The sequence below is a fragment of the Petromyzon marinus genome (genome assembly GCF_048934315.1).
Source record: "Petromyzon marinus isolate PM22_M1 ecotype Great Lakes invasive population chromosome 77 unlocalized genomic scaffold, UKy_Petmar_22M1.pri1.0 chr77_unloc.4, whole genome shotgun sequence".
NCBI classification, from domain to species: Eukaryota; Metazoa; Chordata; class Hyperoartia; order Petromyzontiformes; family Petromyzontidae; genus Petromyzon; species Petromyzon marinus.
Genome location: NW_027422624.1, coordinates 135,169 through 149,890, shown reverse-complemented (window position 1 = coordinate 149,890; position 14,722 = coordinate 135,169). Strand labels below are relative to the sequence as shown.

The 14,722-nt window shown below is 54.1% G+C and overlaps 1 protein-coding gene across 1 annotated transcript in view; it reads right to left on the bottom strand.

Annotated features, from left to right (window-relative positions):
• The window catches only part of LOC116937136 (transient receptor potential cation channel subfamily V member 4-like), a 207,776-nt gene that overhangs the window by 149,552 nt on the left and 43,502 nt on the right, over positions 1-14,722 (bottom strand). The window contains 3 exon segments of the mRNA XM_076058623.1: positions 1,670-1,743; positions 11,332-11,424; positions 13,559-13,717. Coding sequence (XP_075914738.1) covers positions 1,670-1,743; positions 11,332-11,424; positions 13,559-13,717 — 326 coding nt within the window.

The following is a 14,722-nucleotide window of genomic DNA, read 5'->3' as shown; positions in this document are numbered from 1 at the left end:
TGTGTGTGTGTGTTCAGTTTAACTCGTGGTTTCGTGGTAATTAATTGAAGGTGGAGGGGTTACCAGCCCCTCGCACCCGTCCAGAGCCCCCCGTTTAGCCCCTGTGGTGGACACAGACGCCATGAGGGGAGGAGCCAATCAGAATTGGATCTCCCCCCACAGCACTGTCCACGACAGAGTTGCCCGTCCGGCACCGCGAGGAGGTAGGGGATTGTTTTGCTGGCACAAGGGTCGTGGTGACGTCACCGCCACTTAGCGGCGAATGGCGGTTGTTGTTGTTGTTGTGTATCCACGTGGGGAGCGGTGGTGCAGCGGTTAGCGCTACGCTGCGCTATGAACCTGGCGACCCGGGTTCGATTCCCGCTCACGGCCAACATCAGTGACGATTATCTGAACCGGTCCCGGGCAATCCCCTAGGTCGACTCAGCCTCAAAATGAGTACCTGGTGCGGTGTTTAAACATTGCCACTAGGGAGACAAAGGCGGTCGGGCGTGGTGCTGGCCACCCACCCCCTCGTGTACCGTTACCGGCCTTCACAGGTGCTGCTCGCTAACGGCACTTGCCCCTACAGTCTGTTAAGGCTATACGGGGGATCTTTGTGTTTCTATGTGTGTGTGTATGTATGCATACGATCCATCCTGGGTTTAACCAGGCTGGGTTGTGTGAGGAGCTCACAAATCCTTGAAAAATCTGGGCACGGTCCCATCGGTGAGCTCCTCCAGCAGGCAAGGCTGCGATGGCTGGGTCATGTAGCCCGCATGCCTAGCCACCGCATGCCGAAACAGCTTTTGTTCGGCCGGATCGAGGGGGCTAAACGGGCGCGGCACTGGCTAGAGAAGAGATGGAGTGATGTGGTACAGGAGGACGTGGAGCTGAGTGGACTTGCCGATGACTGGTACCAGCGGTGTCAGGATCGGCCTCTGTGGAGGAGGCTCGTGAAGGACGCTACTGGGCAGTTGGAGGCAGTCGCCCTCCAACAACAACGGAGGGCGGAGGAGCGACGCTCACAACAACGAGCGGAGCGCCGGGTGGCTAAAGGACAGCAGATTGGCAGAGTAGGGGGCACAGGTGGTGCATCAGCCAGTCATCTCAGTCAGTCGACCCGTGGCACCTGGGTCTGCCCCGTGACCTGCCAGCGGGCGTTCGACACTTCACGTGGCCTCAGGGTGCACATAGCCTGGCACAAGCGTCGTGGTGACGTCACCGCCACTTAGTGGCGAATGGCGGTTGATGTGTATGTGTGTATGTGTGTGTGTATCTATATATATGTGTGTGTATCTGTGTGTGTATCTGTGTGTGTCTGTGTGTGTGTCTGTGTGTATATGTATGTGTGTATATGTATGTGTGTATATGTATGTGTGTATATGTATGTGTGTATGTATGTGTGTGTATCTATGTGTTGTGTATATGTATGTGTGTGTATCTATATGTGTGTGTGTATATGTAAGTGTGTGTGTCTGTGTGTGTGTCTCTGTGTGTGTCTGTGTGTATATGTAAGTGTGTGTGTGTCTGTGTGTGTATATGTATGTGTGTGTGTCTGTGTGTGTGTGTCTGTGTGTGTATGTGTCTGTGTGTGTGTCTCTGTGTGTGTATCTACGTGTGTGTGTGTCTGTGTGTGTATGTGTGTGTGTATGTGTGTGTGTGTCTCTGTGTGTGTCTGTGTACTTACAAGAGCAACTGGAAAGAGCCATCCACAAGCATCGTCTGAAAACTGGGACAGTGCCTTAGACACAAATTCTTGACCTACGCACGAACACACAGACACACACACACACAGATACAGACACACATACACAGACACACATACACACACACACAGACACACACATAGATGCAGACACACACAAACACACACATAGACACACACAAAGAAACAGACACACACCCAGACACACACACAGATACAGACACACACAGACACACACACAAATACACAGCACTAGTGTATAGTAGCGTAGTGTATAGTGTGGATTATATTGTATCGTGTAGCATGTATTGTATAGTAGTGTATAGTGTAGCGTATAGTGTATAGTGTAGTGTAGTGTATAGCGCAGCGTATAGTGTAGCGTAGTGTAGCGTGTAGTGTATAGTGTAGTGTATAGTGTAGTGTATAGCGTAGTGTAGCGTGTAGTGTATAGCGTAGCGTATAGTGTAGCGTATAGTGTAGCGTGTAGTGTATAGTGTAGTGTATAGTACAGTGCATAGTGTTGTATCTATAGGCCTTCTCCAAAATTGATGTGAATAATAATACTTGGCGATATTTAAAACAAAAAAATAACACAGTCGCTACGACAAGGACCAGCAAAAACAGCAGCCGGAGATCGTAAAAAGGCAAACGAAAAATAAATAATAAACTCCGGGGGCAATGGGAGAGTTCATCTTCTTTGGTTCTTTCGGTAAAGTCACCACGTAGAATGAGAATAAAATAATGAATTGATAAAATAAAATAACACAATAATATTCTCACGACGTTTCGGCCACAACACAAGCGGCCTTCATCAGGTGAAGGGACGAGACTGTCTGGTAGGACAGCGCTGGAGTGAAAGAGCCACGTTCAGATCACGTCCTTTAAGCTGTGTGAGAGGAACAAAGCGCCCTCAACTTTAGCACCACGGATAGCTACAGAGGAGGGGGAGAGAGACAGCTTAGAGTCGCGGCATCTCTTCAGAAAGGTGAGAGACTCGATTAGTTGAGCCTTCTTATCCCGAAGTCTGTTGAATGATCTTAAGGATGTGTGGAATCCCTCCCCGTAGAGGCGGTTAAATTTCGATTTAAAGCTTTCGTGACTGCAATGATTCATCTTCTTTGGTTCTTTCGGTAAAGTCACCATGTAGAATGAGAATAAAATAATAAATTGATGAAATAAAATAACACAATAATATTCTCACGGGAGAGTTAGCGAAAAAAAAATCTCTAGATTGCCAAGGGGGACAATTCACAAACGCGCCTATTTGCTGTAACACAGCCGCCCGGGGTCACCAAAAGGGTTAGGGGGGCACATTCCAGGATTCACGGACCAACCCCACCCCCCCGGGCTCCGTCAGCCCGCAGACAGAGTGACCCCACACACACACGCACACACGCAGGGAGCGGAAAGTACAAAAACCAGTGGCATATCGGAGGCAGGGTCGAACCGTTAAACCACAAATTCTCGGGGGGGGGGGTTGGGGGCAGAAAATGCAGCGTCGCACCGAGGGCTACCGAGAAAGAACGAGGCGGAATGGGACGGGTTTCGCACAGCCAAGACAGACGGTGCTCCGGGTGGAAGGAGCCTCCGGGCCGCCTTTGTCTTACCGCAGCGCGGGAGAGCCAGAGCGCAACGCACCCTTTCGAGATCGAACGGAGGACAGGGATAGGCGGGGGAAGGAATTTCTCTGGCAGAGCGGCTTCCAGGACGCCGATAAACCGGGCAGGGCGGGATCCGATCATTTTTAAATCAACGGAGGGCCCAAGGAAAACTTCGCGACGGGAATCAGCTGGCGTTACTACAGGGGCTGATGTCGGGAAACACGAACCAAAAATGATGACTGTGCAGGGTTAAAACGAGAGCCAGCCAGCCAGAGAGAGAGAGTGAGAGAGAGACTCCCGGCCGCCTTTGTCTTCCCGCAGCGTGGGAGAGCAGGAATTGAACACCAGAGCGAGGGAAATGTATTATCGCGGGGAGGGGGGGGGGCCCCATCTGTAGTCACGGAGGCGCTGGACTTAATGATATACACACACACGGACTACACCCCCTCCGCCTCCACCCCCCCACAACGCAGAGTGGATATCTGTTTCCCCCCCCCCCTCTCTCTCTCTCTCTCTCGCAAGAGAGACGCGGGAGGGGAGGAGAGAGAATTTCCCATGCAAGCTCGGCAAGGGGGCATCGAGCCAGCCCTCGAGGGCATGGCCTCGAGACACGGGCAACGGGGGTGCTGGGCCCCGTGGGGTGGCGCTGGGCGCCGACAGAGCAACCGCCCCTGAAGCTTGTTCCGCATTCGCCCGGACGCCTTGGGCCGCTTGCCGAGTCGAGGACTGCCCCGAGCAGCACCGTACTACGCTACCGGAGCTGTCTCCAGACGTGAGGCTTTCGTGACTGCAAGGGGGATCACACGCCCATTGGGGGCTCTATTCGGCAAAAGTCACGCGGGTAAAAAAAAAAAAAATAATCGAAAAATAAAACGACAAAAACAAAAAAAAATAATCGCACGACGTTTCGGGCCGCAACACAAGCGGCCTTCATCGGGTGAAGGGACCGGACCAGTTTTTTTTTATTTTTTATTTCTTCACCTACGCGACTTTACCGAATGGAACCCAGAGAGTACCAGAGTTGTGCGAGAGAGAGGGGTGTGCGCGAGCACAATTTTCAAAGTGTTGAGAGCGAGCGGCGATTCGGCTCTCGACAGCTTCATCGAGACAACAGCTCCGGCGAGATAACCAGGAGAGGGCGGAGAGCGGCCGGCTCCAAGGGGGGCCCCCACCTCCCCCCACCCCCCGCCGCCGCCCGCGACCGACCGAGGCCGGCGAGGCTCGCCGAGTAGCGGCGCATCAACGAGCGCGAGTTCAGAGCCGAGAGGTGGAGCGTCGCTCCAAGACCTTTGATCTCTGCGCGGAGCGCCGGCTCCCAGCTGCGGCGGGCGCGCCCGGCCGCCAGCGGAAAGAACCTGACCAGCCGCCCGTGAGCAAGAGCGCCATCGGACCAGCGGACCAGCGGACCAGCGGACCAGCGGACCAGCGGACCAGCGGACCAGCGGACCAGCGGACCAGCGCGCGATCGTTCAAGAGCATCTCCACGGAGGGAGAGCGCGTGCGGCGGAGCTCATCGTCCGGAGGCGGAGGGAGCCTTCGGTCACAGCGTCCGACGCCGAGCGATGGATGGGGAAACCAGCCGTTCTTTTTGGTTCTATTCGGTAAAGTCACTTTTACCGGACAGAGCCAAACAGGTGTGGATCCTTTGCAGTCACGAAAGCTTCAAATCTCGACATAAACCAGCCGTTGTTCGCACGCCCCTCCCCACCTTCACAAACCCACGGGCGCTTACGTCACCTGCTCACGCGAGGATTTAACCAAGGGGACAATCCACCGCACCAGCGCGGTATCGAGGACCGATTCTGAAGAGCGTTCAAATGTCAACCGACCGTGCAGGACACGTGGATACGGCCAATTCAGAAGTACCTCGGTCGCCCGTTTCTCTCCTTAATGGCACAAGCCTGCCGATGAATCCATTGACGTATACTTCGATTTAAAGCTTTCGTGACTGCAAGGGTTCATCTTCTTCGGTTCTTTCGGTAAAGTCACCGCCACGTGGAATGAGAATAAAATAAAAAATTGATATTATTGCGTTCTTTTAGTTTATCAATTTATTATTTTATTCTCATTCTACGTGGCGGTGACTTTACCGAAAGGACCAAAGAACATTGACGTATACTTGTGCCTCCGAGCATGATAACTGCTCCGATCGCTCATGCGCGTGAACATCGTCGCATTCATTTTTAAGGACCTTTTATTCGTATTTCCCTCACGCCCGTGGCGCTCAGAGGAAGTAATCAAGTTGTTCCGTTAACGCAATTAACAACGTGATTATTGAGGCCTGAAGAGATGGATCAATGGAATGAACATCGCCTGTGGTGCCGTGCTGACAATTTCAAGTATAATAATAATAATTTGCGTTATCGCGTTTTTGTTTATAGAGCAGCGTGCATGCGTGCTTTAACGGCTCTCGCTATCAACAAATGAGCTCGCGTTCCGCGGTGGAATTAATCACATGTTGCAGTTGCCAAAGCGAATCAACGCGACCGTTGGCGTTTACTGTGCTGGTGCGGTGTTGATAATTCCGAGCTTGAGAGTTTGCATATCACCAAAGTTAAGGTCTCGTTAGAATACAAATTGCTTAGCACACAAGTGTCTGGGTGTTTCTTCATGTCTACTGCATTAACCACAATACCTGCAGTCAAAATTGCAAACTAAACAAACACACACACACACTCTATGATAATATGATGATGCATCGTCCTTGAAACTGATTGGTCCACACCAAGGGACGGCTTTGGAACAATCAGTTTCAAGGACAATGCAACATCATATTATCATAGTACGTGTTTTGTTTGCATTTTGACTGCAGGTATTGTTGTTAATGGAGTAAACATGAATCCTTGTAAGAAAAAGGTTTCAGTTTTGTTGTCAGATAAAAAGGGGTAAAAACCCCTATTATTATTATAATTACATTTTGGTACTGGCAAAGGGGGGTCTGATGACATAATAATCTTATTAGTTACAAGAACTGTATCCTGCGTTGAGATTCGAATTTGGAGACCTAAAAATAAGCGCACAATGAGTGAATGCTAAAGCGAGAATAATTGTACTATAGCCGAGCGTTAATACAAAACTAGAAAACTATGCCGAGCTTACTCTGGCATGCTTGAATCACACCGGCAAAACTTCCCACGGCTGATTGCATGATCACGATGGATAATCCGACCCTCGTCAGCGAGGCGGGGGCCTAATTATCATACGGGATTGTATTAGCATAACCACACCCGCCCGCATAAATTAATGTGATTATCTGTAGAATTAGCTTAATTTATGCACGTAATTGCACCAATTAACATAATTTCGGATAAATACACAAACTCCAAAATGCATTGAGTTTTTGTTATTTTCAAAATTTTCATACCCGACATATACAACAATAGTGTAGTGTATAGTGTAGTGTATAGTGTAGCGTGTAGTGTATAGCATAGTGTATAGTGTAGTGTATAGCACAGTGTATAGTGTAGTGTATAGTGTAGTGTATAGTGTAGTCTGTAGTGCAGTGTATAGTGTAGTGTATAGTGTAGTGTATAGTGTAGTCTGTAGTGTAGCGTATAGTACAGTGTATTGTGTAGTCTGTAGTGCAGTGTATAGTGTAGTGTATAGTGTAGTTGTATAGTAGTGTAGTATATCGTATAGTGTGTAATGTATAGTGTATAGGAGTGTATAGTGTAGTTTATAGTGTACACTACACACACGATACACACACACACACACGTGTGTGTGTGTGTGGGAGCGGTGGTGCAGTGGTTAGCGCTACGCTGCACTATGAACCTGGCGACACGGGTTCAATTCCCGCTCACGGCCAACACCAGTGACGATTATTTGAACCGGTCCCGGGCCTCATCAAGGTCGACTCAGCCTCAAATGAGTACCTGGTTCGGTGTGTAAACATTGCGACTAGGGAGACAAAGGCGGTCAGGCGTGGTGCTGGCCACCCACCCCCTCGTGTACCGTTCCGGCCTTCATAGGTGCTCGCTAACAGCACTTGCCCCTACAGTCTGTTAAGGCTATATGGGGGATCTTTGTGTCTGTGTCTGTGTGTGTGTCTGTGTGTGTCTGTGTGTGTGTCTGTGTGTGTGTGTCTGTGTGTGTGTGTCTGTGTGTGTGTCTGTGTGTGTGTCTGTGTGTGTATCTGTGTGTGTCTGTGTGTGTGTAACTGTGTGTAACTGTGTGTGTGTGTGTCTGTGTGTGTGTCTGTCTGTGTGTGTGACTGTGTATGTGTGTGTGTGTATGTGTGTGTGTCTGTGTGTGTGTATGTGTCTGTGTGTGTGTGTGTATGTGTGTGTCCGGCAAAACAACCCCATAGCTCCTCGCGGTGCCGGACGGGCAACTCTGTCGTGGACAGTGCTGTGGGGGGAGATCCAATTTTGATTGGATCCTCCCCTCATGGCATATGTGTCCACCACAGGGGCTAAACGGGGGCTCTGGACGGGTGCGAGGGGCTGGTAACCCCTCCACCTTCAATTAATTACCACGAAACCACGAGTTAAACTGAAATATGTAACAAATAAGCTTGTGACGGAGGCCCCGGGGGGCCAGGCGTCTATGACGTCTCCTGGCCAAACCCCAATTGGCGGAGCCAGGATATTGAATACCTACCCTCGGGGCTACTCCAGAAACAACGAAAAGCCACTACGGGTGGCCACGTGGAATGTTCGAACGCTCACTGCAGAGGAGAGGCTGCCACTCCTCTGTCGGGAGCTGGACCGGTACCGCCTGGATCTATGCGGCATTCAGGAGGTCCGGTGGACCGGCTCTGGCTCCTGCCACCATGAGGGGTGGACAGTCCTCTACTCGGGGCAGCAGACTGCCAAACAACAGGGTGTGGGTCTTCTTTTGAACAAAAGAATGAAGGGGGCGTGGGAGCGTGGCGGTGAGGTGTGGGAAGCTGTAAACCCCAGGCTACTTTGGGCTCGCCTTCCCATCAACCGGAGGCGAGGAATGGTGGTCGTGGTTACTTATGCCCCCACCGAAGATGAACATCCGTGGAGGGATGCAGGCAAAGCCGATGAGTCAGATGCCTTCTATGACCTCCTGTCACAGGTGCTGGCTAAAGTGGCCCCTCGGGATAGAGTCATCATGTTGGGTGACTTCAATGCTCGAGTTGGTCATGATACTGGCACCTGGTCTGGAGTGATTGAAGGGCATGGGCCAGATCAGCTCAATAACAACGGTAGGAGGCTGTTGGATTTTTGTGCAGCCCATGGGCTTGTAATTACCAACACGCTGTTCCGGCATCGGCGCATCCACACAACATCATGGATGCATGCCGGGTCCAAGCAAGAACATCTGCTGGACTACATAGTGACGGACCAGCGAATGCGAGCCCATGTCCTTGACAGCAGGACTTACCGTGGAGCTGATCTGCCCTCTGACCATCGACTAGTCATCTGTAAGATGCGCCTGCCATTCTTCCACTCCGGTGGTGGGTGTACACCCAGGACCCCATTCCAACATAAAGTGGCCTGGTCTCAATTATCTGATGAAAGTTGCAAGCGAGAATTTCATCATCGCTTGCGGCTGGGATTGGCATCGTCCCCGACTCCTCCTGATGTCGAGGGTAAATGGGCGAGGTTTAGGACTGTGACTCATGCAGCTGCAATGGCTGCTTTGGGTACGCGGTCCAGACCTCCCCAGAGACCCTGGCTGACAAAGGAGGTGTTCAGGATGGTTGAGAAAAAGCGACAGGCCCACTGTCATCGGCTACAGAATCCCACGTCAGAGAATGAGGAGGCTTACCGCAGCCTTCGCTCGGAGGTTTGGAGAGCCGTGAGGCGCTGCAAGGATGGGTGGTGGTCGCGGGTTGCTGAGGAGATGGAGTCTGCCTCAGTGGCCCGTGATCACAAATCTCTATTTAACTCCATCAAAAAAGTAACCTGCAGCGCCACACCTATTACCATCATTATGGGAAAAAACGGTGATCCAATCTCCGACCCCCAGGAACAGGTTCGCAGATTTGCTGAGCATTTCTGTGAGGTCCTGGGGGAGGGAAAATCCCACAGCCAGGAAAACATCGTGGCACAAAGTGAGGATGACCCTGCTGAGGCTGCGGTGCCTCAAATATTGGAAGAAGTCACCCCTGTGAGTGGCTGGCTGAGGTGCCATCTGCTGAGGAAGTATTGAAGGCGATCCGGAGTCTGAGACCAGGAAAGGCAGCGGGCAGAGATGATCTCCCAAGCGAAATGCTGAGGGAGGGTGGCGTTTGTGCACAGACTGCCCTATATGACATCATAACAACAGTCTGGACCACTGGACGGGTTCCGCAGGATTGGAAGGATGCCCTGGTGGTCCCCCTTTTTAATAAGGGGGACCGCACAGACTGTAACAACTACAGGGGCATCTCACTCCTCAGTGTGCCGGGAAAGGTCCTGGCAAGGATTATTCAGCATCGCCTTGCCAGGCACGCTGAGGAGAGGCTTGCGGAGCCCCAATGCGGTTTCAGGAAAGGGCGGTCCTGCACAGACGCCATATTTTCTGTCCGTCTGCTACAGCAGAGGTGTAGGGAATTCCAACAAGACCTACATCTCTGCTTTATTGACCTGGTCAAGGCCTATGATACCATCAGTAGGCCTGGGCTCTGGGTCGTTCTTCGTGCTTTTGGAGCACCTGACCCTCTGCTCACGATCATTAAGGACCTTCATGGTGAGCGGGCCCGGGTAAAACTACGTGGCCGGGAGTCAGAGCCATTCCCTGTACACCTTGGGGTGCGACAGGGATGTCCTCTGGCTGCCACATTATTTAACATCTATTTTGACCACGTAGTTCGTGAAGCCTTCAATAGCTGTACCGGGGGAATCTCCATATGGTACAGATATAATGGGAGGCTAATTGATGCCCGGGTGCGGTCAAGGGATGGCTCCCTATTGCTCAACCACGTTATGTATGCTGATGATTTGGTAATAGCTGCTCAGTCAGAGGAGGAGTTGGAGACGCTGCTGCTGAGACTGGAGCATGCCACTAAGAGGTGGGGCCTTACCATCAGCCCCACCAAAACTAAGCACCTGCCTGGGTATTTTGTACCATCGGACACTCCACCCCCACAACTCCCAATCGGTGATGGGGCAGTTGTGGAGAAAGTGGAGAGTTTCCCATACCTGGGCAGTGTGCTTATGACTGGCTCCAGTTTAACAGCAGAGGTCTCACTCCGAATCAGTCGAGCGGCAATATCTTTTCATCGGTTGCGTAACGCTGTGTGGAAGCTGCCTGGTCTGTCGCTCCGCACTAAGCTTCAGGTCTTCTCGGCCGCGGTCATTCCCTCCCTTCTCTACGCTTGCGAAACGTGGACCCCCCTAAAATGGAACATCTTCGCCGGTTAGAAACATTTAGGCTGGCCTGCCTACGATCCATCCTGGGTTTAACCAGACTGGATTGTGTGAGGAGCTCACAAATCCTTGAAAGATCTGGGCAGGGTCCCATCGGTGAGCTCCTCCGGCAGGCAAGGCTGCGGTGGCTGGGTCATGTGGCCCGCGTGCCCAGCCACCGCATGCCGAGGCGGCTTTTGTTTGGCCGGATTGAAGGGGCTAGGCGGGCGCGGCACGGGCTGAAGAGGAGATGGAGTGATGTGGTACAGGAGGACGTGGAGCTGAGTGGACTTGCCGATGACTGGTGCCAGCGGTGTCGGGATCGGCCTCTGTGGAGGAGGCTCGTGAAGGATGCTGCTGGGCAGTTGGAGGCGGTCGCCCTCCAACAACAACGGAGGGCGGAGGAGCGACGCTCACAACAGCGAGCGGAGCGCCGGATGGCTGGGGCACAGCAGGTTGGCACAGTAGGGGGCACAGGTGGTGCATCAGCCAGTCATCTCAGTCAGTCGACCCGTGGCACCTGGGTCTGCCCCGTGACCTCCTGCCAGCGGGCGTTCGACACTTCACGTGGCCTCAGGGTGCACATAGCCTGGCACAAGCGTCGTGGTGACGTCACCGCCACTTAGTGGCGAATGGCGGTTGTTGTTGTGTATGTGTGTGTGTGTCTGTGTGTATGTGTGTGTGAGTGTATGTGTCTGTGTCTGTATGTGTGTGTAACTGTGTATGTGTCTGTGTGTACCTCCATGAAGAAGAGAAGGGCAGCTCCCAGCACCGTGATGATTTCTCCGGCCAGACGGAAGTAGTCGTGACGTGTTGAGTATTCCAGTGACAGCTGTGATGCACAAAGACAAAGATCCCCCAGGTAGCCTCTAGCAGGGCTGTAGGGGCAAGTGCTGCTGGTAGCGAGTAGCACCACCTATGATGCACACACACAGACAAAGCTCCCCCAGGTAGCCTCTAGCAGGGCTGTAGGGGCAAGGGCTGCTAGTAGCGAGTAGCACCACCTATGATGTACACACAGACAAAGCTCCCCCAGGTAGCCTCTAGCAGGGCTGTAGGGGCAAGTGCTGCTAGCTACCACCACCTATGAAGGCTACCGGCACTGTGGCACACACAGAGGGGGTGTTGTGGCAAGCACCACCACCACCATCACCACCACCACCATCACCACCATCACCACCACCATCACCACCACCATCACCACCACCACCACCACCACCATCACCACCACCACCACCACCATCACCACCATCACCATCACCACCACTATCACCACCACCACCATCACCACCACCACCATCACCACCACCACCATCACCACCACCACCATCACCACCACCACCACGCCCGGCCACAACACAGAGGCTCATGTTGCTGGTTACTCAGTGCATGGTTTGTGGAGGTAGGTGGCACGTGGTAGGTGGCACGTGGTAGGTGGCACGTGGTAGGTGGCACGTGGTAGGTGGCACGTGGTAGGCGCTAGGTGGCACGTGGTAGGTGGCACGTGGTAGGTGGTAGGGGGCACGTGGTAGGTCGCACGTGGTAGGTGACACGTGGTAGGTGGCACGTGGTAGGTGACACGTGGTAGGTGGTAGCTGGCACGTGGTAGGTCGCACGTGGTAGGTGACACGTGGTAGGTGGCACGTGGTAGGTGACACGTGGTAGGTGACACGTGGTAGATGTCACGTGGTAGGTGACACGTGGTAGATGTCACGTGGTAGGTGACACGTGGTAGGTGACACGTGGTAGATGACACGTGGTAGGTGACACGTGGTAGATGTCACGTGGTAGATGTCACGTGGTAGGTGACACGTGGTAGGTGACACGTGGTAGGTGACACGTGGTAGGTGGTAGGTGTCACGTGGTACCGTGGGGCCTGTGGGCCTGTGGTAGGCGACGAGGGTGAACACGACCAGGTAGGCGAGGTATCACGTGGTAGGTGTCACGTGGTAGGTGTCACGTGGTAGGTGACACGTGGTAGGTGGTAGGTGTCACGTGGTAGGTGGTAGGTGTCATGTGGTAGGTGTCACGTGGTAGGTGACACGTGGTAGGTGGTAGGTGTCACGTGGTAGGTGGTAGGTGTCACGTGGTAGGTGGTAGGTGTCACGTGGTAGGTGGTAGGTGGTACCGTGGGGCCTGTGGGCCTGTGGTAGGCGACGAGGGTGAAGACGACCAGGTAGGCGAGGTATCACGTGGTAGGTGGTAGGTGTCACGTGGTAGGTGGTAGGTGTCACGTGGTAGGTGGTAGGTGGTAGGTGGTACCGTGGGGCCGGTGGGCCTGTGGTAGGCGACGAGGGTGAAGACCACGAGGTAGGCGAGGTATCACGTGGTAGGTGACACGTGGTAGGTGTCACGTGGTAGGTGGTAGGTGACACGTGGTAGGTGATACGTGGTAGGTGTCACGTGGTAGGTGTCACGTGGTAGGTGGTAGGTGGTACCGTGGGGCCTGTGGGCCTGTGGTAGGCGACAAGGGTGAAGACGACCAGGTAGGCGAGGTATCACGTGGTAGGTGGTAGGTGACACGTGGTAGGTGGTAGGTGTCACGTGGTAGGTGTCACGTGGTAGGTGTCACGTGGTAGGTGGTAGGTGTCACGTGGTAGGTGGTAGGTGGTAGGTGACACGTGGTACGTGGTACCGTGGGGCCTGTGGGCCTGTGGTAGGCGACGAGGGTGAAGACCACGAGGTAGGCGAGGTATCACATGGTAGGTGTCACGTGGTAGGTGTCACGTGGTAGGTGTCACGTGGTAGGTGTCACGTGGTACCGTGGGTCCTGTGGGCCTGTGGTAGGCGACGAGGGTGAAGACCACCAGGTAGGCGAGGTATCACGTGGTAGGTGTCACGTGGTAGGTGTCACGTGGTAGGTGGTAGGTGTCACGTGGTAGGTGTCACGTGGTAGGTGGTAGGTATCACGTGGTAGGTGACACGTGGTAGGTGGTAGGTGTCACGTGACACGTGGTAGGTGGTACCGTGGGTCCTGTGGGCCTGTGGTAGGCGACGAGGGTGAAGACCACCAGGTAGGCGAGGTATCCGGCCAGGCTGAGGTAGAACAGGCAGCCCCCAAACTTTGCCCACTTGTCCTCAAGCAGCTCGTGCAGGGGCTCCATGCTGAGCATCTCGTGTCGGTTCTTAGTGGGGGGGTGGTGGTGGGGGGGTGGGGGGGTGGGGGGGTGGGTGAGAGGGTGGGGGGGGTGGGGGAGGTGGGGGGGTGAGTGGGTGGGGGGGTGGGTGAGTGGGTGGGGGGGGGTGGGTGAGAGGGTGGGTGAGTGGGTGAGTGGGTGAGTGAGTGAGTGAGTGAAAGGGTGGGTGAGTGGGTGGGTGGGTGATTGGGTGGGTGGGTGAGTGGGTGGGTGAGTGGGTGGGTGAGTGGGTGGGTGAGTGGGTGGGTGAGTGGGTGAGTGGGTGGGTGAGTGAGTGGGTGGGTGGGTGGGTGAGTGGGTGAGTGAGTGAAAGGGTGGGTGAATGGGTGGGTGGGTGGGTGAGTGGGTGAGTGGGTGATTGGGTGAGTGAGTGGGTGGGTGAGTGGGTGAGTGAGTGAAAGGGTGGGTGAGTGGGTGGGTGGGTGATTGGGTGGGTGGGTGATTGGGTGGGTGGGTGAGTGGGTGGGTGAGTGGGTGGGGGGGGGGGGTGGGTGAGTGGGTGGGTGAGTGGGTGAGTGGCGGGGTAAGTGAGTGAGTGGGTGGGTGGGTGAGTGGGTGAGTGAGTGAAAGGGTGGGTGAATGGGTGGGTGGGTGAGTGGGTGAGTGGGTGATTGGGTGAGTGAGTGGGTGGGTGAGTGGGTGAGTGAGTGAAAGGGTGGGTGAGTGGGTGGGTGGGTGAGTGGGTGAGTGAGTGAGAGGGTGAGTGGGTGAGTGAGAGGGTGGGTGAGTGGGTGGGTGGGTGAGTGAGTGAGTGAGTGGGTGGGTGAGTGGGTGAGTGAGTGAAAGGGTGGGTGAGTGGGTGGGTGGGTGGGTGAGTGGGTGGGTGATTGGGTGATTGGGTGAGTGAGTGGGTGGGTGAGTGGGTGAGTGAGTGAAAGGGTGGGTGAGTGGGTGGGTGGGTTAGTGGGTGAATGAGTGAGTGAGAGGGTGAGTGGGTGAGTGAGAGGGTGGGTGAGTGGGTGGGTGGGTGAGTGAGTGAGTGAGTGGGTGGGT